Source organism: Pelobates fuscus, chromosome 13 (genome assembly GCF_036172605.1).
Source record: "Pelobates fuscus isolate aPelFus1 chromosome 13, aPelFus1.pri, whole genome shotgun sequence".
Classification (NCBI taxonomy): domain Eukaryota; kingdom Metazoa; phylum Chordata; class Amphibia; order Anura; family Pelobatidae; genus Pelobates; species Pelobates fuscus.
This window is the reverse complement of record NC_086329.1, coordinates 28,066,258-28,092,033: the sequence shown is the minus strand read 5'-3', so window position 1 is coordinate 28,092,033 and position 25,776 is coordinate 28,066,258. Positions and strand designations below refer to the sequence as shown.

The 25,776-nt window shown below is 41.6% G+C and overlaps 1 protein-coding gene across 1 annotated transcript in view; it reads left to right on the top strand.

Annotated features, from left to right (window-relative positions):
- SPRED1 (sprouty related EVH1 domain containing 1) overlaps nt 1-20,317 on the top strand; it is a 62,249-nt gene extending 41,932 nt beyond the window's left edge. The window contains exons 3-6 of the mRNA XM_063439918.1: nt 10,655-10,823; nt 11,356-11,408; nt 17,620-17,769; nt 19,478-20,317. Coding sequence (XP_063295988.1) covers nt 10,655-10,823; nt 11,356-11,408; nt 17,620-17,769; nt 19,478-20,122 — 1,017 coding nt within the window. The 3' untranslated portion in view covers nt 20,123-20,317. The remainder of the gene's footprint in view (nt 1-10,654; nt 10,824-11,355; nt 11,409-17,619; nt 17,770-19,477) is intronic.
- The last annotated feature ends 5,459 nt before the right edge of the window (nt 20,318-25,776 follow it).

The window sequence follows — 25,776 nt, the reverse complement described above, 5'->3', positions numbered from 1 at the left end:
GATGGGCCCGGTTGCAGCTGCGGCCATGCTACACACACACACACACACACACACACACACACACATACAAAAACACACAGAGACACATACATACAGGCACACACATACATACAGGCACACACATACATACAGACACAGACAGACACATACAAACAAGCACACACATACAAACAAGCACACACACAAACAAGGGCACATACAAACAAGGGCACATACAAACAAGGGCACATACAAACAAGCGCACATACAAACAAGCGCACATACAAACAAGCGCACATACAAACAAGCGCACATACAAACAAGCGCACATACAAACAAGCGCACATTCAAACAAGCGCACATTCAAACAAGCGCACATTCAAACAAGCGCACATTCAAACAAGCGCACATTCAAACAAGCGCACATTCAAACAAGCGCACATTCAAACAAGCGCACATTCAAACAAGCGCACATTCAAACAAGCGCACATTCAAACAAGCGCACATTCAAACAAGCGCACATTCAAACAAGCGCACATTCAAACAAGCGCACATTCAAACAAGCGCACATTCAAACAAGCGCACATTCAAACAAGCACACATTCAAACAAGCACACATTCAAACAAGCACACATTCAAACAAGCACACATACAAACAAGCACACATTCAAACAAGCTCACATACACACGCACAGACATACACACGCACAGACATACACACGCATATACAAAATATTTTAGTCACCCTCCTGTTTCCTACCATTTAGATGCAGACGAAATGTGTGGCTACAGCTGATTAAACAAAGCGTTTTAACTCCTAGATGCCAAATAATTGAGTAGTTAGACTGCAAGGGACATGATCTACACAATATATAGTTGTTTTGGTAGTCTTAGTGTCCCTTTAAGTGTCAGATGGAAGGTAAGGGAGGCATAGCAAGTTCTACAGATAAGCAACCTATTTTTTTGTTTGCATGTATAATATCGGCTGAAAGTTCAGATTGGAGAAAAAACGCCAGGAACTAGAAGAATAGGTTTCTCTAAAATGCGTAAGCCCAGTCTCACCAATTGTACCCAAAACAGTTGTGGCAAGGGAGACTGCTATTACATATATATGAATAATGACCAACCTTACCACAATGTTTCCATTTGAGATTGTTAGTCGTTCTTCCGGTGTTAAAGGAACACTCCAAGCACCATAACCACTAATCTATAGTGATGTAGTGTCAGGGTTCCCTTGGCTCTTTCCACTGTAAGGAGTCAAACCATTGTCGTAAAGTTTGACTTGTTACCTGGGGTATGCTGGTGCCGTTCCCTCATTTTTGAAAGCCAGAAGGGCCTGCTAGGGCCAGCTCATTGGTTGAGAGCATCAACGGATTACTGACTTAATGGTTTGCTAAATTGTTTGATTACTTACATTGAGGGTACTCCTGGCTCCATAACCACTACAGCACACTATAGAACTGGGACATATAAACAGGCATATTCAAATTGTGTATCATTTGGGACCACTTACGACAATTTTGACTGTTCAATAAATGATGCAGTTGTATATTATTATTATTTTGCTATTTATATAGCACCAACAAATACCATAGCGCTGTATATAGTGGAAAAAGTCAAAGGAGATCAAAGGTGGGGAAATTTAAATATAGGGAATATGTAAACATGTTATTAAAAGTCCTGAGAAATGGCAGTGCACCTCCATTGGCCAAACACAAAATTGACTGTTTAGTAGATATACCCAAACAAGCACATGGATGCTTTTTATTAAGCATTTTTTCATTGGGGTTACATCTGTGAAAAAGCTGCAGATATTTTGTGTGCAGGGTTTGCAAACCCCTGCAACCTTTCTTCCCCAGTCCAGACTTTCTGTCCAATCACAGACTTCCCAATGCAGCTCAATGAGAAGTCTTTGCAAGGCTGGTGCTCCGAGCAATTGCTGCCTCTTGAGTTTAGCTCCACTGAGCTAACCAAACCAGGAAGTTACAGGACCTGCAATCCAGTTTTTATGAAAATCTGCCTTTTTTTTATGCAAAACAGATAAAGTGCATTAGGGGTCTCTGGAGTGTCCCTTTAAACATTGAATTGAATATCTGACTTATTTTCTATGGTTCCGTGGTACAACTTTAGAATGATGAGCCTATCTCAACCACATCCTCACACCCTGACCATGATAGCAGTGCTTTGTCGTGAGGAAACCTGCTGTAAAACTCACAATTTTCTATAGATTATATGAAAAATTAAAAACCTTTTTTTATATTTTTTTTCTACTTTGTAATTTTGTAACAGAATCCTTTATTCCAACTTTTGTGGCATTCAGATGTTGCCGAGACCTGTATCCTTATCTGACCACCTTCTTCCCATACCCTCTCTGTATCCTGTGGCGGCCAGTTTAACGCATCTCGATCTTCATAAAATGTGCATGTTGGTCCTCGTTCCCCAATGCTTTTAGCTGTGCGCTTGTCTCCATGACGACAGAACACTGTCTCCGGAACAGAATAATGAGCCTGGGGAGGAAGACAGACTGCTAGTGGGAGAGAGCTTGCAGTGTCCTGCATGAATCAGTCCTCTCACTCCTGGCATCTCGGTGCTCGTAGGGGGTGAATGCTAAGCATGCGGCCAGAGGGAAGTGGTAGTCATGGTACAATGCAGGGCAGGAGAATTGCTGCATATCGCCGATATTAGCGAGAACACCGTATCACTTAGCTATGCTACATCTGCACAGTCAGAATCTTGAACATAATTCAGGATATTTTTTACTTGTCGCAAAACTTAGAAATTAATTAATCACATCTTGCATATCTGTCCTGGCCAATTGAACGATAAACGTAGCTCTTTTTTCGCAAATCTAAATGAAACGGTTAATGCCAGACTTTTAGATGACACAGTCAGGGATCAATTTATATGGGCTGATGATTAAACGCAATGGATTAAAGGCAAAGGTTAATTGCCGTACCCTAATGTAGGTAACAGTTACGGCTCCGCAAACCTCTGCTTCTCTCTGAGCCATCAAATATAGTTGTCGATTCTTAGATCTTTTTTCGTAAGCTGTAGTGGAATGACTACTTTACCAGCTGGTCCCCGGTGTGGATTTCCCATCAGTCAGTTCACTATCCCAGTTAATTTAAGAAGCAAGTGTCCCTTCCTAAACTCTTTTTTTTCTACTGCCCCCCCCCCCCCTCCTCCCAGACTGCACGTGGGCTAACTTGAACATTCTCGGACATGGTCTTTCTTGTAACGTTAAACTTTTCGTTAACACAGGATTTCACCGCACGTTATAATATAACAGGACCCAGTTAGTTTGTGCCTAAATTTTTGCGTACCCAGAGTTGTATGCAATGCAGCACATTCACAAACTTCTAGCCCTCGAAGGTCTTACTTTTTTAGCCCTCCACTGCATTACTTTAGCCTTCTGGAATTCAATGGGTTAATGCCTATGGTGACCTAAGTAGAAACAAACTAAAAATAAAACAAACAAAAAAACTGAAGGTAGTTGATATGAAAAGTTAGGATTCTTCTGCAGAATGTTGTACTCTGTAAACTGTCAGGCCTAGAGTTACACGGACTATTTGTAGTAGTGTGGATTTTGTAATTTTTTTTTTATTAATAACATGCTACCTCGCCGTAGACTATCATTTAACACCTGCCTCTAGACCCTTTATTCCCAGCCTGCGGAGAGCACAATTACTATTTTTGCTGGAAGTTGTGGGTAGGAATTTGAGCCAGGCGGGCTCTTTCCTTCCCACTGCTATGATGCATTAAAAGCCACAAAAAGCTCTTTTCTCATCCAAGAGCGACTTAAACATAGAGTATGAAGCAGAGGAATGATTCATTGGAGTGCAGAGAGAGGAGGAGGAGAGAAAGCGAGGAATGAGGCGCAAAGACGATGAGAAAGAAAGGAGGAATGATTGCATCAATAGTGGGGCATAAAGCTCAGGAAATGGAGAGAAGTAATGATGTGGACTGTTTCCTGAATGTTACTCCCTCTCCCCTCCCTGGTCGTACAGGAGTATAAAGGAGAGGAATTTGACCTCTAGAGGCAGCTGGAGTATTGATTTTTACAGATAAGTGAAAAGGCCTCTGCCTGAGACCAGCTTGCAGCCTCTGTGAGGTCAAACCTCATGTTGATTCCACATATCCTGGTCTTTTCACTGTCACCTTCCTGAGCTGGGCTCCAGCCAGTCTGCAGGAAGCAATCGCCACATCCCATATAATCCCTGTGTCACTCAGGAAAAGCCCACACAGCAGAGCTCAAACGCATGTTCTTCGGTTTAGAGTGGGTTTTTTTTCACTGTAGCATGGGAACACGCAGCCTGAAAATGGACTTGTTTACACTCGGTGCATCCTGGTTTTATTGTTTATTACTTGAATCTTTGTTCCATGTACGTACATGGATGGATGAGTTAATTCTGCGTCTGTCTGTCCCGGTGGAGTGAAATAATCTTTTTAATGTGCTATACAGTATTGCGAGGTTGATGCTCTGTTTATACTCTGGGTTATTTGCTAAAGTGAGAATTGTCAGAAATTCTAAGTAAATTTCAAATCAAATGCCAAATTACTCAAATTGGAAGCATAGCAGACTTGCCAAAATGTATCCAATTTGGTTATTTTGGACTTAACCCCATTAAGGACCAAACTTCTGGAATAAAAGGGAATCATGACATGTCACACATGTCATGTGTCCTTAAGGGGTTAAAGGACCACTATGGGCACCCAGACCACTTCAGCTCAATTAAGTGGTCTGGGTGCCAGGGCCATCTAGGGTTAACCCTGCAGCTGTAAACATAGCAGTTTCAGAGAAACTGCTATGTTTACATTAGGGTTAATCTAGCCTCTAGTGGCTGTCTCATTGGACTGGGACCGGGAGTGGGACCCAGATGGTGGGGGGGGACCCAAAGACCCTATAGAACCAGGAAAACAAGTTTGTTTTACTGGCACTAAAGTGGTCCTTTAATGAGATAATATAGTGTTAGTAATACAAACCTGTATAGTTCCCTCTGCCACCTTTATTCACTTTCTGATGTTCCTCGGGGCTGGGTTGGTACTCCACCTCCTACAAAGTCATCCGACAGGGGAGGGGTTAATGTACATGCACAGCAAGCGTCACAAGACTTAATAAGGGCTTAACTGACACTGGCTGTCTTTATGCAGAGTAAGAGGACGTCCAGCACCAGTTAAGCAACCTAAAATCCCAGAAACACCTCTAGTGGCTGGTAGTGTCTGGTAGACTGCCACTAGAGGCTGTCTTAGTCATGCACTGTAAACATTGCAGCTTTTGTCAAACTGAAATATTTTACATTGTCTATTTCAGCCTATTCCCTTTTAACCTCTTCACAATTCTCACCATATGTTAGATGATCAGACACACCAACAACACCGAGCACCTCGAAAAGAGGGACCTCATGATAAAAAAAGAGGGATTTCGTGGCAAAATCGAGACACTTGGGACGTTTCGAATGAAACTACTGCTCAATTAGCACTGATGGACTTAGAATGTAGAATCCAATCCTTTTTATTACTTGTTTTTGTATCAGATGCTACTTGAACATCTCAACTACCCTGTGGAAAAAAAGCTGGCTGAAACTTAATTCCTCAATGAAATCATTGCAGCCTTCAAAATAAATTGTCATTCAAGGGCCGCCAATAAGTTGTTGTTTTTTGCGACCTGTAAAATGATACATTCCCCCCCCTCTCCCCCCCCATAAACTTTATGGGTGGCCTTGGCAATTCCAAAGCAAACACTGACATGATACAATGTGTATCATCTATAAAAAAAGAAAGCTATAAACCTGTGCACATAAACACAGGCTTCTGCATGGGCATAAAAAAAAAATAATAAAAAAAATTAACCCTCCACACACTGGTCTTAGTAATGAATGAACCCAGCTTCATGCTGTGTCATTGTTCCATCCACACATCCTTATCTCAGGAGTGTAATAAAATTATTTCCTGCACCTGTGCAATTTAGGTCTGTTTGGTCTTTCTTTTGGTTTCTGCATTCTTGTCACCGTTGAGTTTATATTTAAAATTGTGTCCAGTTTCGTGCGCATGTTTCCATTTCCTAACGCATAAAGAACTGTTCATATTTTTATATTGGTGAGGTATCTTTTGCCTTTTCTGAAATGCAACTAATTTATCATTTATTTATTTTTTTGCCACTTCTTATATCTCTTTCCTATTTTTTTTACATTATTTATTTTGTATTTTTTTTTGTTTTTGTTTTTTTAACTAGTGATCATTTACAAAGATAAATGAGTAAAGTGAAGTTTAAAAAAAAAATGTTTTATGTATTTATTTTATTATTACTATTATTTTATTTCTTAAAGGGAAACTCCTGTGCCAGGAAAACCATCTGTCTAGTAGGCAGCCACTAGCGGTGGAGTTAACCCTGCAAGGTAATTATTGCAGTTTATAAAAAACGGCAATAATTACACTTGCAGGGTTAAGGGTAGTGGGAGTTGGCACCCAGACCACTCCAATGGGCAGAAGTGGTCTGGGTGCCTGGAGTGTCCCTTTAAACAAAAAAAGAAGAGGTGTGGTGGGGTGGGGGGGAGTGTAGTATTGCAAAATTGCAATTCCATGTTTTTAACATGCATAAAATCTACACCTTTTGTGACCTAGAAGAAAAAAAAACATGAAACCTAACGCAAGAGAAAAAATAAAGTGACAAAGAGCTGTAGTAAGGATTTTTTGTTTTTTTTGAAGGCAAGGTCAACTCCTTCTCTGGCATTCATTTAGGGAGGATCAGTTTAAAGGTTTGTGGTAGTCTTGATTGCTTGTCCTCCATTTTACCTAATAAATGGGTAATGTAGTGTTTTGGTTGTCAAAACAAACATGATGCTGTTTTTTCAGTTGATTATAATTTTGAGAGGTTGGTCAGATAATGTGGCATCATTCAGTTTGTCTGTGTCCTTGTTAAAGGGACACTAAAGGCATTGAAACCACTTTGGATTAATGAAGTTTTTTCTGGTGTAGATATCATGCCTCTGAAATCTCCCTGCTCAATTCTCTGCCATTTAGGAGTTAAGTCACTTTTGTTTCTCTCCTTGCAGCCCTAGCCACGCCTCTCCTGGCTGAGACTGACACAGTCTGCATGAAAACAAAATGTTTTCATTTTCAATCAGATGTTAACTTGCTTTAGGAGTTTTTATCTTATCCTCTATGAATTCAATTTTAATAAAACACAGTAGTCTCTTGCAGGGTCTAGAATGCTATTAACAGAGTGGGGGATTAGAAATTGTAAATTATACAGAACGTGCAATAAAGGTTTAAAAGTTTAAACATTAAAGCTCTCTTTACATGAAGTCTTTAGACAGATTGTGCAAGTCACTTGCAGGGAGGCATGGCTAGGGCTGTATAAAAAAGTGATTTATCTCCTAAATGGCAGAGAATTGAGCAATACAACTGATTTGACTTGAACGTTTCTGGACAGTTCATATGATATTCTAGATTTTGGTTTGGTTTGGCCTGGTTTCTTTCTCTGCTGTAGTGCTGAATACATGTATTTATGATCTGAATTTGTAGTAGGAATTAAAAGGTTGTTCTAAACTAGTTTTAGAGCCAGCTGTTTGGGGAAAACCTTTTTTTGTTACCTTTTTTTTTTTAACTGCAAAAAAAAAAGACAAATGTAGATTATACTCAAAACAAAATAAAAATAGCTAGGCAGGGTAATCCTTAACCGCTGATAAAGATAAAAGGCATTTACAGTAACTCCAATCACCATATTGGGCTGAGGTCAGTTGAGTTAATAGTACACAACAAAGACCATCCTTCAAAGACATGATATATAACCAACTACTTTTAAGTAACCAATACATCCTTTCACAAATTAAAACAAAACTAAAAGATAACAGATTTCTATTTCTATGTGGGGAAAAGGTCAAGAGCCACTCGGAGAAAGATTTCACTTCTACATAAAGTAAAATAAGAGATTTATGCCTGTTATTGGGGGATGCTCTGCCACCACTTTTAAAGGTGCCACATGACATTTTGAAATCCTAAATAGCCCTTGGGTGTATACACCCAGAGCAAAGATATCCGTCCTCCATGCTAGAAAGAACGTATTGCTGTATTTTCCTTTTTTCACCAGCTAATTCATCTTATATACGTGTAGACTCTTGGTTTGTATAGGGCCATGGTTGGGGAGTGCAGAGTGTAGTCACTGGTGGAGAATAGTTTTACGAGCCGCAGATGTAACCGCGTGTAACATTCTATTCCATTTTGAGCCACCCTCTTTCAATATACAGACATGGTCCACTTCTCAGGTTGAGTTCCACTCGGACCACATAGAGGTTCATTGCCCTCCAAAATATATGCATGCGTAGACATGACCAGAAACAGTAACCAGTATCAGTACGGATACTTGAGGTATTCGGGGTTTACGTACTATATTTAGGTGTCATCCACCTATGAGACTCATTGGGGGGAGGGAGGGGGGCAAGAATCTAAAAATCTGGACATGGATGGCCTAGGACTCCCAAGAATTTTATCAATGCAGAATGTGGCCACAGAATGATGGGGGCTGTAGTTTGATATGAGTTTGTTTCACTCATATCCTACCATTTGATCATGGGCTAGTTGGACATGAAAAAAGTTCTTCAAATAATAATACGGTATACTAAACCTTTCAAATGTAAATTGACACTTTTCTTGTACATGTCTGGGGATAGAGACTAGTGCAAATCCTTTTGCTCCACTCCCAAAGTTTTACATAAGAGCTGTAATGTAACTCTTAATCTGGGGATACCCAACGTAGTGGAAAGCTGTATTTAGGGGGTTTATATAATCCTGTGTCTGGACTTTTCTGGGAGGGAGGTTCTAGCCCCCAGTCCTGAAATGTCGGACTAAACAAATAAAAAGTCAAAAAGGATAAAAACTGCTTTTGAAAGAGCAGACGAAGACTCAAAATGGATAACATTAGGGCAGTGGTTTCCAAACCAGTCCTTTAGGGACACCTACTAGTCCAGGATTTCGGGATTACCCAGTTTTAGAAAGAAAAAAAAGAATACAACACCTTTACACAACAGGGTATTCCCTAAATCCTGGACTGGGAGGCGTGCCCTGAGGACTGGTTTGGAAACCACTGCATTAGGGTGTTATCACAGAGGTGGGTAACAATGAAGACAGACAGGGTATGTAGCAAAATGGATAGGAAAATATCAGAGGAATATTGTTGGTCCAGGTGGGTCTCAGAAAATTCCTAGACTACTTTCTTATAAGCTGCTTTTAAATAAAAATCTTGACTAATGAGTTACTCTAGTCTAAACACCATAACAATTACAGCAGCGGGGAGCTCTGCACCACACACCATAGTCATAGCCACCTGTTTAGTGTGTGAATCACACCTATGGTCTAAAACACAGACTACAGAGGAAAAAGGGGCCGGTTTGAGCTAGGCTTATTCGCCAAATACACATCTGTGGAGAACTAAAAAATTATATAATTTTGGAAAAGTATCTAACTCCTCAAAGGTTAAGATAGTCTTAAAGTCAAATATTTAATTATTACTTTACTTTTTAATATAGCGCTATAACATTCTGCAGCGCTGTCCGTGGGTGCACTGTTACGAGTAAAAAGACACACTTCAACAGGGGTGCCTAAATAGGTAGATCCCCAGATGTTTTAAAACTACAACTCCCATGATGCTTTGCATGCCTTTTAGCATGTTTTCGCATGGAAGCTGTAGCACTACAACATCTGGTGATCTTCCTTTTCGGCACCCCTGCACTACAATGTAACTTAGACACAATACAAAATCTGACAAGCAAATACAGGAGGAGATGAGGGAGAGCCCTATTTTAGTGTGCATTTACAATCTAGATGGAAAGGGGTGATCTAAAATAGGGTTATTCACGTCAAATTTTCGGGAATTACATACAAATGGAAAACTCAGTCAAAAATAGTAACTTTGATAGAGAATTCTTCCAAATCCGCTATTTTTGCTACATTCCGCTTTAGGTTGTGAAGTTCCGAGTTTAGAGAATATAACCTTGTTTGGTGAACTTTTTAACTTCACACCATAAAACACTAATGTACACACCTCTCAGAATATGGGATACGGTTGTCTCGAGATAGAAATCCAATTGTTTCCTTCGCGACTAAAAACAATTTTCTTTTCTTTTCTTCTTTTTTTTTTTTTTAAATTTCTCCAGCTGTTTGCATCTGGTCCTTTTCCAAAAAAACTTTCTGTAGGAAATGTAATCATGCAAAATGAGGCCCCAGGCTAAACTGCTCCAGAATTCCAGGGGAGCAGAAAGTTATTAAGGAAAAATGTGGCGTGTGTGCATATTATTTCATATTATGTGTGCATAAATACCTTTTTCTGTTTTGGGTTTAATTTAGATTGTAAATAGGTTTTGTTTGAGATACTGATAGAGACTTGGTTGTTGTGTTTGTCAGTTCTAGGTTGAATGATGTCGTCTGATATCTTGTTAGAAGACCACTTCCAAAAGCCTTTGAAGCTCTGACAAAGATTCTGATATCTATGTAGCATTGTGTCGTCACGTGACCCAATACCAGATTGTGACTTTTGTATGATTTGGTTCACTGCAGTGCCGATATATTTGTTTCTCTTGGAGTTTTGGCTCTCGATGTTGGATGGATGGATGGATGTGTGTACGTGCTTTCTTGGTACATTGCGTTATTTACAGTTTATTTACATGTCTGTTTCCCACAGGTTGTCTTGGAGTGCGTACTTAAGCGAGAACTTATCTATAATAAAGTCACTCCAACATTCCACCACTGGAAGATTGGAGACAAGAAGTTTGGCCTCACTTTCCAGAGTCCTGCAGATGCTAGAGCATTTGATAGGGGTATACGCCGTGCCATCGAAGACCTTACTCAAGGTAGTACCACAACTGGAGATACTTTTCTAGTACTCTTGCATGTAAGGAAACCTTTTGTTTGAATTCCTAAAACTCAGGCTACAAAGTACGGTTCACAACTCCTTTATAAAAAGGGAACCCACTGAGTGATTAACAGATGTGATTACCGGGCTAATTACTTTTTGTTTGTACGATACACAGCTATCTTTCATTCTCTTGCCTCGTTTGTTCTCTATCTCTGAATCCTTCCTTTCCGAGCAAAAAACATCCTGCATATATCTCTCTCTATCCCTTCTTCCACTTCTTTGTCTTTATTACAAAGGTTATTTTGCACTATAACTACTTGGCAGTCCTTGTCCATGATGAGCTCTGCATGTACGGAGATACTGGCGATCTCAAGATCTCTTGAATTTATCACGAACTGCCACTTACTTTGTGCTTGGTTTTTATTTTTATTCCATTTTTTTTTTCTTTTTATGTAGTGCCTTGCAGATGAGATCAGAGGTGAACATATTTAACTCTTGTCTTACAAATCTTTTTATGGTAATTTCAGGGTGCCCATCATCCCTCCATGGAGAATCGGATATTCCTGAAGATGTGCCCCAGGTTTGTTTTTGTCAATGTATTTGATTTTGATTGTTGCTTGTAAATATTGCTGCTATCTCCAACACACCACACTTTCAAACAATCAAACACACACACACACACACACACACACACACACACAAAAGAAAAGGCAAGATTTGGGTTTTAGCAAATTGTATTACTTTAAATTCTAGCACTTGAATAAGAAGGATGAACATGTGTAATTCAGTGAATACTATTTAGTGGACAGTAACTTGGCCAAGTTGTTGACTTGACCCAGATGTGGTCAACCGAGAAATCCAAACTTTGGACTTACAACCCCCATAAAACTCAAGCTCTTGATAATCCTATGCTGGCAATGTATCATCATCATTTTTTCCATTAACAAGTCCATCCATCCATCAATCAACCATCCATCCATCAACAGAAACAGTTGCTTAGTGTGTAGGACATTACATTTTTGAATTTACAATTTAGAGAACAGATATCTATGGTGAAAGGGACATGCTAAGCACCATAGTCACTACAGCTTATTGTTGTCTTTATACTACAAAGATCCTGTTGCTTTCTCCATATGCATCATCTAATGCATTATCAATAGAATCTGTTTCACGCTTGGGGGTTGCAGGTTCAAATCCCGTCAGGGATGACGTCAACCTTCTGAGGTAGATAAAATGAGTACCATTAAATTGGGTAATAGTAGCAACCCCAGGTCGTACTTGGAAACCAGAGAATATCTAAATGTACCTTTCCTAGTTAAATACTCTGTTGTTGTTATTATTATTATTATTATTATTATTATTATTATATATTCCAAATTTTTTAGAGAAATAGCTGCCCCCTTGATTGTGAATTTAGGAAGCTATGCTTTCTGATTTGGCCATCCGGGTGTTTAGTACAGGATTAGTACGCATTTATTGCACACAAGTGCCTCTATTAAGCCATGCACAGTGCCACAAACATTTACGTGCAATGCTTTAAATCTGTTCCCCTGCCTGATTTAGAACCCTGTTCGTGATTGTGCTCTGAGCAAATATCCTCTGAAAGATTCTTTGATGCTGGCCTTTATTTTCACTGTGTCAGTAGCTATCTTCACAGTGATACACATATATACAGTAGCGAAACCAAGTGGCTCTTTGTTCCAAAAAAGGATTCTGATCCCAAAAGCTGATGAGCGCGAGAGAAACAAACATGTCATTTCTTTTTGAATCAAAGGAAGATATGTTACTGCCCCAGGGTTGCAGATTTCTAACTGGTGTCAGCCAAATATAGTTAATATCGCAATGAGTGTTTGTGGCAAGCCACATCAAAATTGAAAGCACTTTGAAAAGCTTTCCTTATTTGTAACCCATGTCGATGATTTCAGCAATAGTTTGTACATCTCCATGGTCGTCATATGTAACTGTTACGCAAAGGTTTAGCTGCATGGTATTGGTTCGTAAATCACATGGAGCTTAATATAAAAAAAAATAAAAAATAAAAACCTGAAGCCACAATGCTGCCTCTGGAACCATGACAACTTACTTTTTTGTGACTTTCGTTACATTCTCTTTCTCCATTTCCTTTTCTCACTTCCTATCAATGTCTTCTCCTGTCCTTTCTGTATCTCTGTTTGTATCACTTATGTGTGTCTGTGCCACATTCTGTTTCTTGTCAGTGCCTGCCGCTGTCTTAGTGTCTTCATTTCAGTGTCTTGTAATTTCTACCATAATCTGTCCCATTTCACCCCCTCCCATCCTAGAGCATGCATGTGCCTGACCCATTCTGTCTCTGCCCCCCCCCCTCTCTCTCTCTCTCTCTCTCTCTCTCTCTCTCTCTCGCAACTGCAGACAGTCAGTTGAAGTTTTCCAGCTGCCCGAAAGATGCTCACGGATGACAGGAGGAAAGTTCTGTGTGCTTTTCGAAGGGAGATTGGGGGGAAGGGAGTGCTTTCCTTTCCTTCCCTCTCCCCCTCCGGCCCCTCTCTCATCTGGCTGCAATTCCTGCAGCTGGAGACAGTTTTATAGCTTTTCCCTAGACTTGCCTGCCCCTGCACAGAACTGTGGATTCAGGAGGGGGCTGAGGGGGGAAAAAAATCGAGCCCATCTCATAGCAACCACAGTACCATAATTGTTCTTCCAGCAGCTGGAATAAAACAGATTTCCGAACTGCATTAAAAGCTGGCCGAAAGCAAGGTGCAGATGATGCCAGACTCCTCCTTTCACTTTATTATTCCAGACTTTTTGGTTATAGAATCTGTAGGCTTTATGAGAGTGAGTGCGTGAGTCTGAAGGGAACAATATAAGATTTGGTGGACGAGCTTGACGAGAAGTTGTGTAATTACAGAGACCGAGATATTACTGCAAGAAGTGGGGGGGGGGGGGGGGGGAGTGTGCGAACACTGTCAGGGTTTAATTTAGAGAATTCCATGAAAGTAAATGCTGTGATTCAGTAGGCATGATTCAATAGTTTGGAGGAAGTGGTAGGAGATTGGCGCTGTGTATTTCTGACAAACGTTGAGAAAATAATCTTTAGGACTTAAAAAAAATATATATACATTTTTTTTATTATTTGTGTACCTGCCTGGGGATCCAGATTGGACGAAGACGTGCATATGAGTGATTGCACTATAGCTACATGAACTGGAAACTGAAATATATTATTGGGCTCCTCTGTGGTGGGAATGAAGACTCCTCATGGCAGGAGCTGTACGAGAATCTCGCTAGCGTCATCGCTTGCTTCTTTAAACAGACCAGATCCAGTCGGAAAGAAAACCGCTTAAAATCTTTGAGTACAAGCCATGAGTTCGAGATAAATTCCAAGTCTAAATGAAGTAATATTCCCCTTATATTAAAGTCCCTTTTTTTTTTTTTTTTTTTTTTTTTTTTTAAATATCTGCTTAATTGGAGAGATCCCAAACTGTGAATGGTGTCAGCTCCTTCACTAGTCAAGCCTGTGAAACCTGCAGAACTTGTCTGCTGAAATAGAAGTTTCAAGATCAACACATACAGTGTTATAAAGGTGATCATGCCTAACAGACGTTACTCAGAAGAAAGCCTCGTAGGTCACCTGCAGCAAAGTACCGAAGCATTGCACAACTTCTTCGGATCATAAATTATATACAGTTTCCTCAAGTTTAAAGGAACGACAGATTAAATTACACATTTTACAGTTTCCTGGTTTATGATATTTTTTCATTGTTTTATTGAATTAGTGTTTCCATGGTAACAACATCTTGTTTTCTTAGTGGGGCTAGAATTAGGCGGCCTGCGTACTTACAGTATCATACACTGATTGCACAGCTTTCTACGTGCTCTCATGAGCACAGATTCATAACGAACTAACTTCGTTGTGGGTCTGCAACATGCCATGCATAAACACCAGTCTGTATCACTCATTGTAGTGTGGTCAGTCCATAGCATTTAATTTAGTGTATCGTGATTTGTCTGTAACATTTAGTGCCCTGCATTGTAGTCATTTAATGAAGAGTGTCATGGTAGGGCTGGAATATTCAGCAATGCTTAAATGTTTGGCCTTTATCATCCAATGCAGTGTGCCATGAATGGACTGTAACATCATGGTCCATCTACATAGCATTCAATGCACTGAATCATGGCTGGTCTTTAAAATTCAACAACGTGTCATGGTCAGGATGCAACATACAGTGCACTGCGTCTTGCTTGTGAAGTAACACTCGGTGCACTACGTCTTGCTTGGGAAGTAACATTCAATGCACTGCGTCTTGCTTGGGAAGTGACACTCGGTGCGCTACGTCTTGCTTGGGAAGTGACACTCGGTGCACTGCATCTTGCTTGGGAAGTGACACTCGGTGGACTGCGTCTTGCTTGGGAAGTAACATTCAATGCACTGCGTCTTGCTTGGGAAGTGACACTCGGTGCACTGCGTCTTGCTTGGGAAGTGACACTCGGTGCACTGCGTCTTGCTTGGGAAGTGACACTCGGTGCACTGCGTCTTGCTTGGGAAGTGACACTCTGTGCACTGCGTCTTGCTTGGGAAGTGACACTCGGTGCACTGCGTCTTGCTTGGGAAGTGACACTCGGTGCACTGCGTCTTGCTTGGGAAGTGACACTCGGTGCACTGCGTCTTGCTTGGGAAGTGACACTCGGTGCACTGCGTCTTGCTTGGGAAGTGACACTCGGTGCACTGCGTCTTGCTTGGGAAGTGACACTCGGTGCACTGCTTCTTGCTTGGGAAGTGACACTCGGTGCACTGCGTCTTGCTTGGGAAGTGACACTTGGTGCACTGCGTCTTGCTTGGGAACTAACATTCAATGCACTGTGTCTTGCTTGGGAAGTGACACTCGGTGCACTGCATCTTGCTTGGGAAGTGACACTCGGTGCACTGCGTCTTGCTTGGGAAGTGACACTAGGTGCACTGCGTCTTGCTTGGGAAGTGACACTAGGTGCACTGCGTCTTGCTTGGGAAGTGACACTAGGTGCACTGCGTCTTGCTTGGGAAGTGACACTAGGTGCACTGCGTCTTGCTTGGGAAGTGACACTCGGTGCACTGCGTCTTGCTTGGGAAGTGACACTCGGTGCACTGCGTCTTGCTTGGGAAGTGACACTCGGTGCACTGCGTCTTGCTTGGGAAGTGACACTCGGTGCACTGCGTCTTGCTTGGGAAGTGACACTCGGTGCACTGCGTCTTGCTTGGGAAGTGACACTCGGTGCACTGCGTCTTGCTTGTGAAGTGACACTCGGTGCACTGCGTCTTGCTTGTGAAGTAACACACAATGCACTGCATCTTGCTTGAGAAGTAACACTCGGTGCACTACGTCTTGCTTGGGAAGTAACACACAATGCACTGCATCTTGCTTGAGAAGTGACACTCGGTGCACTGCGTCTTGCTTGGGAAGTGACACTCGGTGCACTGCGTCTTGCTTGGGAAGTGACATTCTGTGCACTGCGTCTTGCTTGGGAAGTGACACTCGGTGCACTGCGTCTTGCTTGGGAAGTGACACTCGGTGCACTGCGTCTTGCTTGGGAAGTGACACTCGGTGCACTGCGTCTTGCTTGGGAAGTGACACTCGGTGCACTGCGTCTTGCTTGGGAAGTGACACTCTGTGCACTGCGTCTTGCTTGGGAAGTGACACTCGGTGCACTGCGTCTTGCTTGGGAAGTGACACTCGGTGCACTGCGTCTTGCTTGGGAAGTGACACTCGGTGCACTGCGTCTTGCTTGGGAAGTGACACTCGGTGCACTGCGTCTTGCTTGGGAAGTGACACTCGGTGCACTGCGTCTTGCTTGGGAAGTGACACTCGGTGCACTGCGTCTTGCTTGGGAAGTGACACTCGGTGCACTGCGTCTTGCTTGGGAAGTAACACTCGGTGCACTGCGTCTTGCTTGGGAACGAACATTCAATGCACTGCTTCTCTCTTGGAGAGTAACACTCAGTGCACTGCACCTTGGTTGAGATGTAACACTCAGTGCACTGCACCTTGGTTGAGATGTAACACTCAGTGCACTGCACCTTGGTTGAGATGTAACACTCAGTGCACTGCACCTTGGTTGAGATGTAACACTCAGTGCACTGCACCTTGGTTGAGATGTAACACTCAGTCCACTGCACCTTGGTTGAGATGTAACACTCAGTGCACTGCACCTTGGTTGAGATGTAACACTCAGTACCTTGTGTCCTGGTTAGGAAGTAACACCCAATGCACTGCATTTTGGTTTGGAAGTCATACTTTGTGCACTGTATCATGTTCTTGCTGTGTTTTTTAAAACAATGCATCATGATCCATCAGTAATTATTTTTGGTTAATAATTTTATAGAAAAACTAGGAGGATAATAGAAAAAAAAACTCCAAGATATGCAGGAACATTAGATGCAGAGCTGTGTCGGTGAATAACCTATTAGGCCCTTACTGTAGCCAGCTCTCTTTGACGTAATCATAGAGGACTGTTTGCAATTGGTCATTCTTTAAATATTACAAGCAACCATCGATGTCCAGCATCACCGTCTGTCATTAACCTTCTATAAATGTGCCATTGGTGTCCAGACAGAAGTTTCCCAAAAACAGGTGAAAGATAACTTGCCTATCAGCTCAGCTAATGTACCCACATGCAGCGACATTAAATCAGATGGCAAAGAAATACACTGTTATTATCGAGTATCTTAAAGATATTGTGCATTCTAGTGGTAAACGCTCAGTCTCCCTGCAAAGACGGCAGTACTTTTCTGCAACCTGAGTTTTAACAAATGATTGATCAACCTTTTATTGTTGCTCTAGGTGAACAGAGACGAATTTTACAACTCTCAAAACACGGACACCTTTTTCCATCATGATTCCGTTTCATTGGATGAGTTACATCGCAGCTCCGCCATCCGACCTTCTCCATTCGAGAACCTGAATCCAAGAAGGAACTATATGCACAGCCAGGTGAGAGGGGATTGGCCGTCCAAAACATAGCTCTGCGTTCTCTGTCCTTGAGGTTTGGTCAAAAACTGCCAGTTGCTAATGTCAGCAACAAGAGTCCCGATACTTACAAGAACCAGTTTCTATTTAAAAAAACGAAACACTTGAGCTAGCAGAAAATTTGGAGACCTAGTTCTTTGTCTCCTCTATTTTGGAAGACAGATTCAGTTTAAAGGGACACTGTAGGCACCCAGACCACTTCAGCTCATAAAAGTGGTCTGGGTGCCAACTCCCATCTCACTTAACCCTAGAGTGGTAATTATTGCAGTTTTTTTATGAACTGCAATAATTACCTCTGAGGGTTAACTCCTCCTCTAGTGGCTGTCTACCAGGGGGGACTTCCAGCTTCTTAGATTACTTTTGATCACTTAAACCACCCTGGACGTCCTCACACAATGCATGAGGACTTCCAGCGTCACCGAAATCCCCATAGGAAAGCATTGAATAAAGCGATCCTAATGCGAGCGTGGCCATTGCAGCGCATGCGCATTAGGTCTCCCCCGCCGGCGGACGTTGGTGGGAGAGGAGGATGGGCAGAGCTGAGCCAGCGCTGACGACATCAGCGCTGGACCCAGGTAAGTGACCCTTCAGCACTGCGGGAGGGGGCCTTGACAGAGAGGGAAGCTATAGTGCCAGTAAAACAAGCTTGTTTTACTGGCACTATAGTTTCCCTTTAAAAGCAGCAAAAATTAAGACATAAAAGTTTGTCAAATTATTTAGAATCTGTTCCTTCATGTGTAGATGCTTATTTGTCCATCTGAGATGCCCTTGTTTATGCTTGTTCCACTAACGGCAAATTTTAAAGGAAAAATATGGGGTAAGATTAAGAAGTTATTTTGCATTTAATATCATAGTTATTATAATTATTACTAATTCATACAGACAATGCATTGAAATAGTGCAAAAAATAAAATAAAAAATTATCTCATTAAAAGCTACACGTCGTTTAACTTCCTGTGAGACCTTGCACTCCAGAAAAAAGACCTCCAATCAGGAGAGCCATAAGTTTATCTACTTTTTGGTGAACAGGGTTGCAACTATTGACAGAGCCATTGTCTGCTAATGCACGAATATGTGCATGTTGAAAAAAAGAAAAAAAAAACTGGACTTATTTAATACAGGTAACGCAGGCAACTGAGGGTTTTGGACTTCTTGGTTGATAGTTATTCTCCTTGTGAGGTATGGAACCAGGACAGGGGGCACAGCGAATCTTTTGGGTTGTGCCAATGATGCAATTGCATATGGGGCAGGCCTTTTGGAGAAAGGTAAGCCTGGTGTGAATGCATTACAGGCTGATTGGGCATACTGCTGGACAACCCAACTTAGGGGAGCACGCACAGGGTCTTAAAGTTTGCACAGCATTAATGCATCAAACGATACACTCATGCTGTGACTTATGGGGACCCCAGATGCAGAACACCACAATGCAAACCTGGCACAACAGGACAGTTAAGAGACATGTTTATGCAATCTAGCAAAGTCGTGATGGTGCTTAGAGTGATCATTAAAACTATTGTGTAATTTTTATAACCTTTTTAGTTTTAGGTAACATTATCCTTCTACTATTCGATGTCATAAATGAAAGTAGAACACAGCACATTTCACGATGTTTAATTTTTTTTATTGTTGTTAATTATGCTAAAATATAAAAGTTCTGTTTCTGTCTCCATAGGTTCCTCTCAAGCCACCTCGACATGTCAGCTTTCAGGACGAAGATGAAATTGTGCGCATCAATCCCCGTGATATCATCATAAGGCGCTATGCGGACTACAGGCATCCAGAGATATGGCGGAATGACCCGGAGCGGGAAGAGCCGGAGATTGGTGCTCTTGACACAAAAACAGACAGTAAAAAATGCAACTATGTTTACTCCCCGGCCAATGGCAGAGACTCTATTAAAGAGCATAAAGGGTCTGGAGTATTTATAACACAACCCACATCTTCCCTGAAGAAGAGGCGGAAAGAGGATGGGGAGCGTTCCAGGTGTGTATACTGTCAGGAACGCTTCAATCACGAAGAGAACGGGAGGGGGAAATGCCAAGATGCACCAGACCCTATTAGGCGTTGCATCTACCAGGTCAGCTGTATGCTGTGTGCGGAGAGCATGCTCTACCACTGCATGTCGGACTCTGAAGGAGACTTCTCAGACCCCTGCTCTTGTGACGCCTCCGATGAAAACTTGTGCCTCCGTTGGCTGGCTCTAATCACGTTATCCTTGATTGCTCCCTGTATGTGCTGCTACCTCCCCCTGCGTGCCTGTCATCATTGTGGGGAGATGTGCGGCTGCTGTGGGGGGAAGCACAAAGCAGCTGGATGACGTAACAAAACTGTAACTCCGTGAATAACCTTTTATTTGCCAGGTGGCTGCTGATTGGGAATGGACAGTTTTCAGTGATGCTGAGTGGTTTACAAGAGTACATGGGACTTTACTGAAGTTGTCTGGATTGGAAAAGGACCAGCGTGGTGAACATGTAACAGTGCCAGTCTTGTGTATATAAATAAATATATATATATATATATATATATATATATATATTTCTTTTTTTGTAATTAATATTTTATTTTTTATTTGCCATTCCTATTTAAAGGCAGAAGAAATGTTTGAACCAGCTGTCCTGCAACAAATGATATGAAATAATCTAACAAAGCAGGACCTGACCATAGATCATTCTGGTTTTAATTGCTTGGTGGTTAAGGGAAGGGGATATACATGTATGTATATCTCCCGCCTTCCCTTTGCCGCCAATTATTAAAACCAGAATATATATATATATTCGTTACGTAATATTTAAACATGTCTCCTGCATATATTTTCTCTAACCCTTTGTGGTCCAGATCGGTGGGAAAGTACTCTAAAAATTGACTCCGTGCCTGCCCCTCTGGCTCTCAAATGGTTAACATGATCAATACAGTGATTTCAGGAATAACTAACATCGTATAGTATCCAAGTGGAATTTCGAGGAAGAGGCAAACTGCAGATACATCATATCTAAATGAGTTTTTAGTGGAACTAAATCATTTCTAGTTTTATTCTAAGTGATTTTATGTATAAATAACAAAGTCTATATTTAACTAAATGTACGGTACACAGAATTTTATGACTTTTAGGACGGTGTTTCTTATATTCCTTATCCAGCTTCCCTTGCTGTTCCCCTGATCTAAATTTGGGACATTCCATGATAGGGCTGAGTCTTGCTGCTGTGGAAAGGTGACCTGTGTGTCTCTGGCAGCAGAATGGTTAAAAATAAGTTTTTCAGACTATTGTTTTTCTGATGGTTAACTGTTAATCCAGATTATCTCTGTCTCTCAGATCTACCTGTGTTATGTCACATTATTTATACACTCTGGTACATAGAATATAACACAAGTGTCAGATATACCCTGTGTCGTTTATTTTTGCTTCGACTGGTTGTTCTGTTTATTTTGAGTTTTATTCTTCTGTTAAAATTCATTGCATTGTTGCTTTAGAAGAAAGAAAAATATACCTTTTTATGTTGACCAAAAGCTCCTTTTTCTAGGGGAACTTTGACATCTCTATATCCTCAGCCCAATTTCGACTTAAAGGGACACTCCGCTGCTCAAATAAAAAAAATAAAAAAATCACTGTTTATAGATCTGATATACCCCAAATGAAAACATGCATCCATTTTTCTAGTAGTGGTATATCTGAAAATAATTACTTGCAAAAGTTGCCAATTTCTTGCCAGCTTCCTTTGCAAGCCCTCCCCTTCTAACCCCGCCCAAACTTTCTATGGCTGTCCAATCACAGATTTCCCAATGCAGCTCAGTGAGACTTCTTTGCAAGGCAGGTGCTCTGAACACTGGATGCCTCTTCAGATTATCTCCACTGATCTAAATAAACCAGGAAAAAGTAGGACCTGTTGTCTGATTGACAATCAGGGAGAGGGGGTTTAGTTTAATTTATGATTATAAATAACAAAATGAAGAAAGAGGACACAGTCTTCATACATAAAGCATTTCAGCAAGTGTCACTTTAATGTTCCCAACCTCCTTTCATAATTTCAACAATTCCAAGTTTAATAAGTGAACTTTGTGTTTTCTGCTGAGTGGGGTTTAATGAGTGGATAAGCACAAAACACAAACAATCAAATATAGATAATAATTCTGGAACATTTAATGACGTGTGTGCAAAAAGAATGAAAAGTCACATGACTCTGCAGGCAGTGCTTCATTTAGATCACATCAGAAATACATATAGGTATATATGGAATACCTGAGACATGCAAAAGTGTTATCTATAAATACTATTGAACCGGTGAGAGTACAGTGCGCACGCACACACACACAGACACAAAACATTAAAATCATCTGCCTAATATCATGTATGTCCTCCTCATTCTGCCAAAACAGCTCTGATACATTGAGGCATGGACTTCACAAGACCTCTGAATGGGTCCTGTGGTATCTGGCACCAAGACATTAGCAGATCGTTTAAGACCAGCAAGTTGCGAGGTGGGGCCTCCATGAAACAGATTTGTTGTTCCAGCACATCAGATGTTCAATCAGATTGAAATCTGGTGAATTTGGTGGCCAAGGCAACACCTTAAACTCTTTGTCATGTTCCTCAAACCATTCCTGAACAATTTTTGCAGTGTGCATTATCCTGCTGAAAGAGGTCACTGCCATCTGTGAACACCACTGCCATGAAGGGGTGTATGTGGTTCCACAACAATCTCTAGGTACATGGTACGTGTCAAAGTAGCATCCACATGAATTCCTGGACCCAAGGTTTCCCAGCAGAACATCGCCCAGAGCATAACACTGCCTTTGCTGGCCTGCCATATTCCCATAGTGCGCCCTGTTGCCATTGCTTTCCTAGGTAAATGATGCATATGTACCTGGCCATCCACCTGATCTAAAAGAAAACGTGATTCATCAGAGCAGGCAACCTTCTACTGCTTGAAGGCACTTATGGCGGTTCACAGGTATCATCACGGGCACCGCTATGAAGCAAACTACGATGCACTGTGTGTTTTGACACCTTTATATCATGGCTGTCATTCCATTTTCCAGCATATTGAGCAACAGTACTGTGTGATCCGACCAGACGTGCCTTGGACGCCTATAACCCTGACGTCAATTCCCCAGTTGTCCTTCCTTGCACTAATTATGTTCGGTACTACGTTGCATACCTGGAACAACCCGCAAGACTTGCCGTTTTGGAAATGCTCTGTCCCAGTCATCTTGCCATCACTATTGGGCCCTGGTCAAAGTTACTGTTCACTTGCTGCCTAGTATATCCCACCTCTTGACAGCTTCCATTATAACGATATAATCAAGGTTATTCTCTTCACCTGCCAGTGGTTTTAATGTTGTGTTTGATATGTGTGTATAGTAAAATATCTACTCACATGGTCCAGAGCAGCCCAGTGCTCACTATGGTAAGATTAAGCATTTAATAGATGTATTTTTGCTGGAAAATATTCTTGCCACCTTGTAGACCTATATATATATATATATATACCAACTCACTGATGTGTTCACCTAAATTATAAAAGTGTAGTTAAATATAAACATTGCATTCTTAATGTGTGTACTTCTTGCCTAATTTCCACCTTCTCTCAAGATATTGTGATTGTGAGATGCTCTGACCTCAGTGGTATATGTATATCTATCTCTGTTCCATATCTAAGTGTTTATGGTGTCTATGGTTGTAATCTTATTGTTCGCCATAGTAGATATAGCCATGCTCTTTTTCTGCCTAAGTGAATTTAAGGAACATCATCATTACACATACCATGAACACCTCAAGATGTTACCTTAGTAATCAAAGTGCATAATAAGCAATTTGCAACAATGGTGGTCATAGACCAAGCTCACTGCTTCCTGACCAGCTGGTTAATTTAGGGTTAGAATGCCGGGATAGAATGCTACATTAAGCTGGCGTAGAATGTCCTATCCAACAGCAGTAATTTGATTCAATTGGAAATTGAGCTTCGCCAGACTGAAAGCAACTTTACTCGCTGGATATACTCTACTTGGTGCTCGTTTTTATATAAAGTGGCCAAAAGTGTCCCTTGAAAACATTCCACCCATCATTATAGCACCAGCCTGTGTGTGTTTGTGTATGTGTAAATATATATAGTAAAATATCTACTCACATGGTCCAGAGCAGCCCAGTGATCACTATGGTAAGAGTAAGCGTTATAATACTCACTTTAGATGTAATTGTGCCCTTGCCACAAGACAAAATCAATCCATGGATCCCTCTGGTTAACTGAAAATTCTCACCGTACCATCTGTGTGTGCCAAAACAGATCAAGATTCATCAGAAGCGGTAATGGTTTTTCCAATCTTCTTTGTGGCTTCATCTTGTTCTTCGATGTGAGAACTTTATCCTGACCTGGTCGTTAGTACTGTTGTTTATATACGTGATTGTTTTATTTGTTGTACGCTCAAAGATACCCTTCTGCACAACATTGCCGACAGGACTGGATTTCCCAATATGCAGCTGCCTATTAGCATCTGTCTACTAGGGAAGTCTCTCTGGCTTCTAATTTGCATTTTTTTGTTCCCTCATTTTCTTTACATATATATTCACATATATTTTTCATTGTGTGGTAATTAAATTTTTATCTGTGATAGATAGGGAAAAGTGAGAGATTTCATTATTTCTCATATGCATCTTGTAAATCATGGTTCAAACAACAGAACTAGAATTTTTTAATTTTATTTTTTGTGGGGATCCTGAAATGTAGGCCCTGTCATATGTGTTGAGTGGCTATCATAAAATATGTATAAACCTTCTGTCAATCACAGACTTCCTAATGCAGCTCAATGGGAAGTCTTTGCAAGGCAGGTGAGCTGGGCGATAGCCTGCCTCTTGAGGTTAGCGCTACTGAGATTACCAAACCAGGTAGTAACAGGACCTGTTGTCAGCTTGAAAGCCAAGAGGGTGTAACCATTTTAATTTGCTAATTGCAACAGTGGCTTACAGCAGTATATACTGAAACAGCAGGGTACTCATTGACTTTATTTAAATTAAATGTCCGCTAAGTGTGCATGTCTTTGTAACCCCTAAAACATGGTAGCGGATGTTTCAAGTCATAATATGTGCTTTAAAGATTTTATGCTGCCATAGACCATCATGTTTAATTACCATAGCACATTTTGTATATGCAGGTGCGTACACACAATCCATGGGGCCCCGGTGCGAAACTGATCCGTGGGCCCCCTCCCCCCCCCCCCCCCCCCCCCCCAAACACATACATACAAACAAACACATACACACACAGACAGATACATACAGACAGACAGACAGACACATACATACATACATACATACAGACATATACACACACACATACATACAGACACAAACACATACAGTCTGTGTGCGTCTCTGCATGTATGTGTCTGTATGATACAGAGACACACACATACACAAAATGTTTAAGTCACCCTCCTGTTTCCTACCTTTTGCAGGAGGGTGACTTCCCCTGGGGTCCAGTCGGGGCTCAGCCTGATGGGAGTCAGAGTTCCCACTCTGACTCCTTCCTCCCGTGCGGCTCTCTCATAGCTGGGAGGAGTGACCGGGGCAGTCACTTCCTCCCAGCTCTGTCTGACATCATCACAGGGGGCCTGGTCACGCTGTTAAAGTGCCCAGCGTTGACCGGGCCCCCTGAAAATACATATCCTTCGGGTGGCCCTAACAGCATGGGCCACCCGATGGTCCCCTTCTTGTGCGGCCCAGGCGGTTTGCCCCGCGGGCTGGGGCCGCAAAACATGGTGGCTGGTACCCTGTCGCAGGGGTCTGCAGGGCAGCCGGGCCCCCTCGAGTGATGGGCCCGGTCGCAGCTGCGTCCCCTGCAACCGCGATATGTACGCCAGTGTGTATATGTAAAAAAGTTGAATGTTTTATGCCAGAATAAAGTTTCAGCTGTAAGAATGGGATGCAACATCATATAAAAATTTAACCCCTTAAGGACACATGACATGTGTGACATGCCA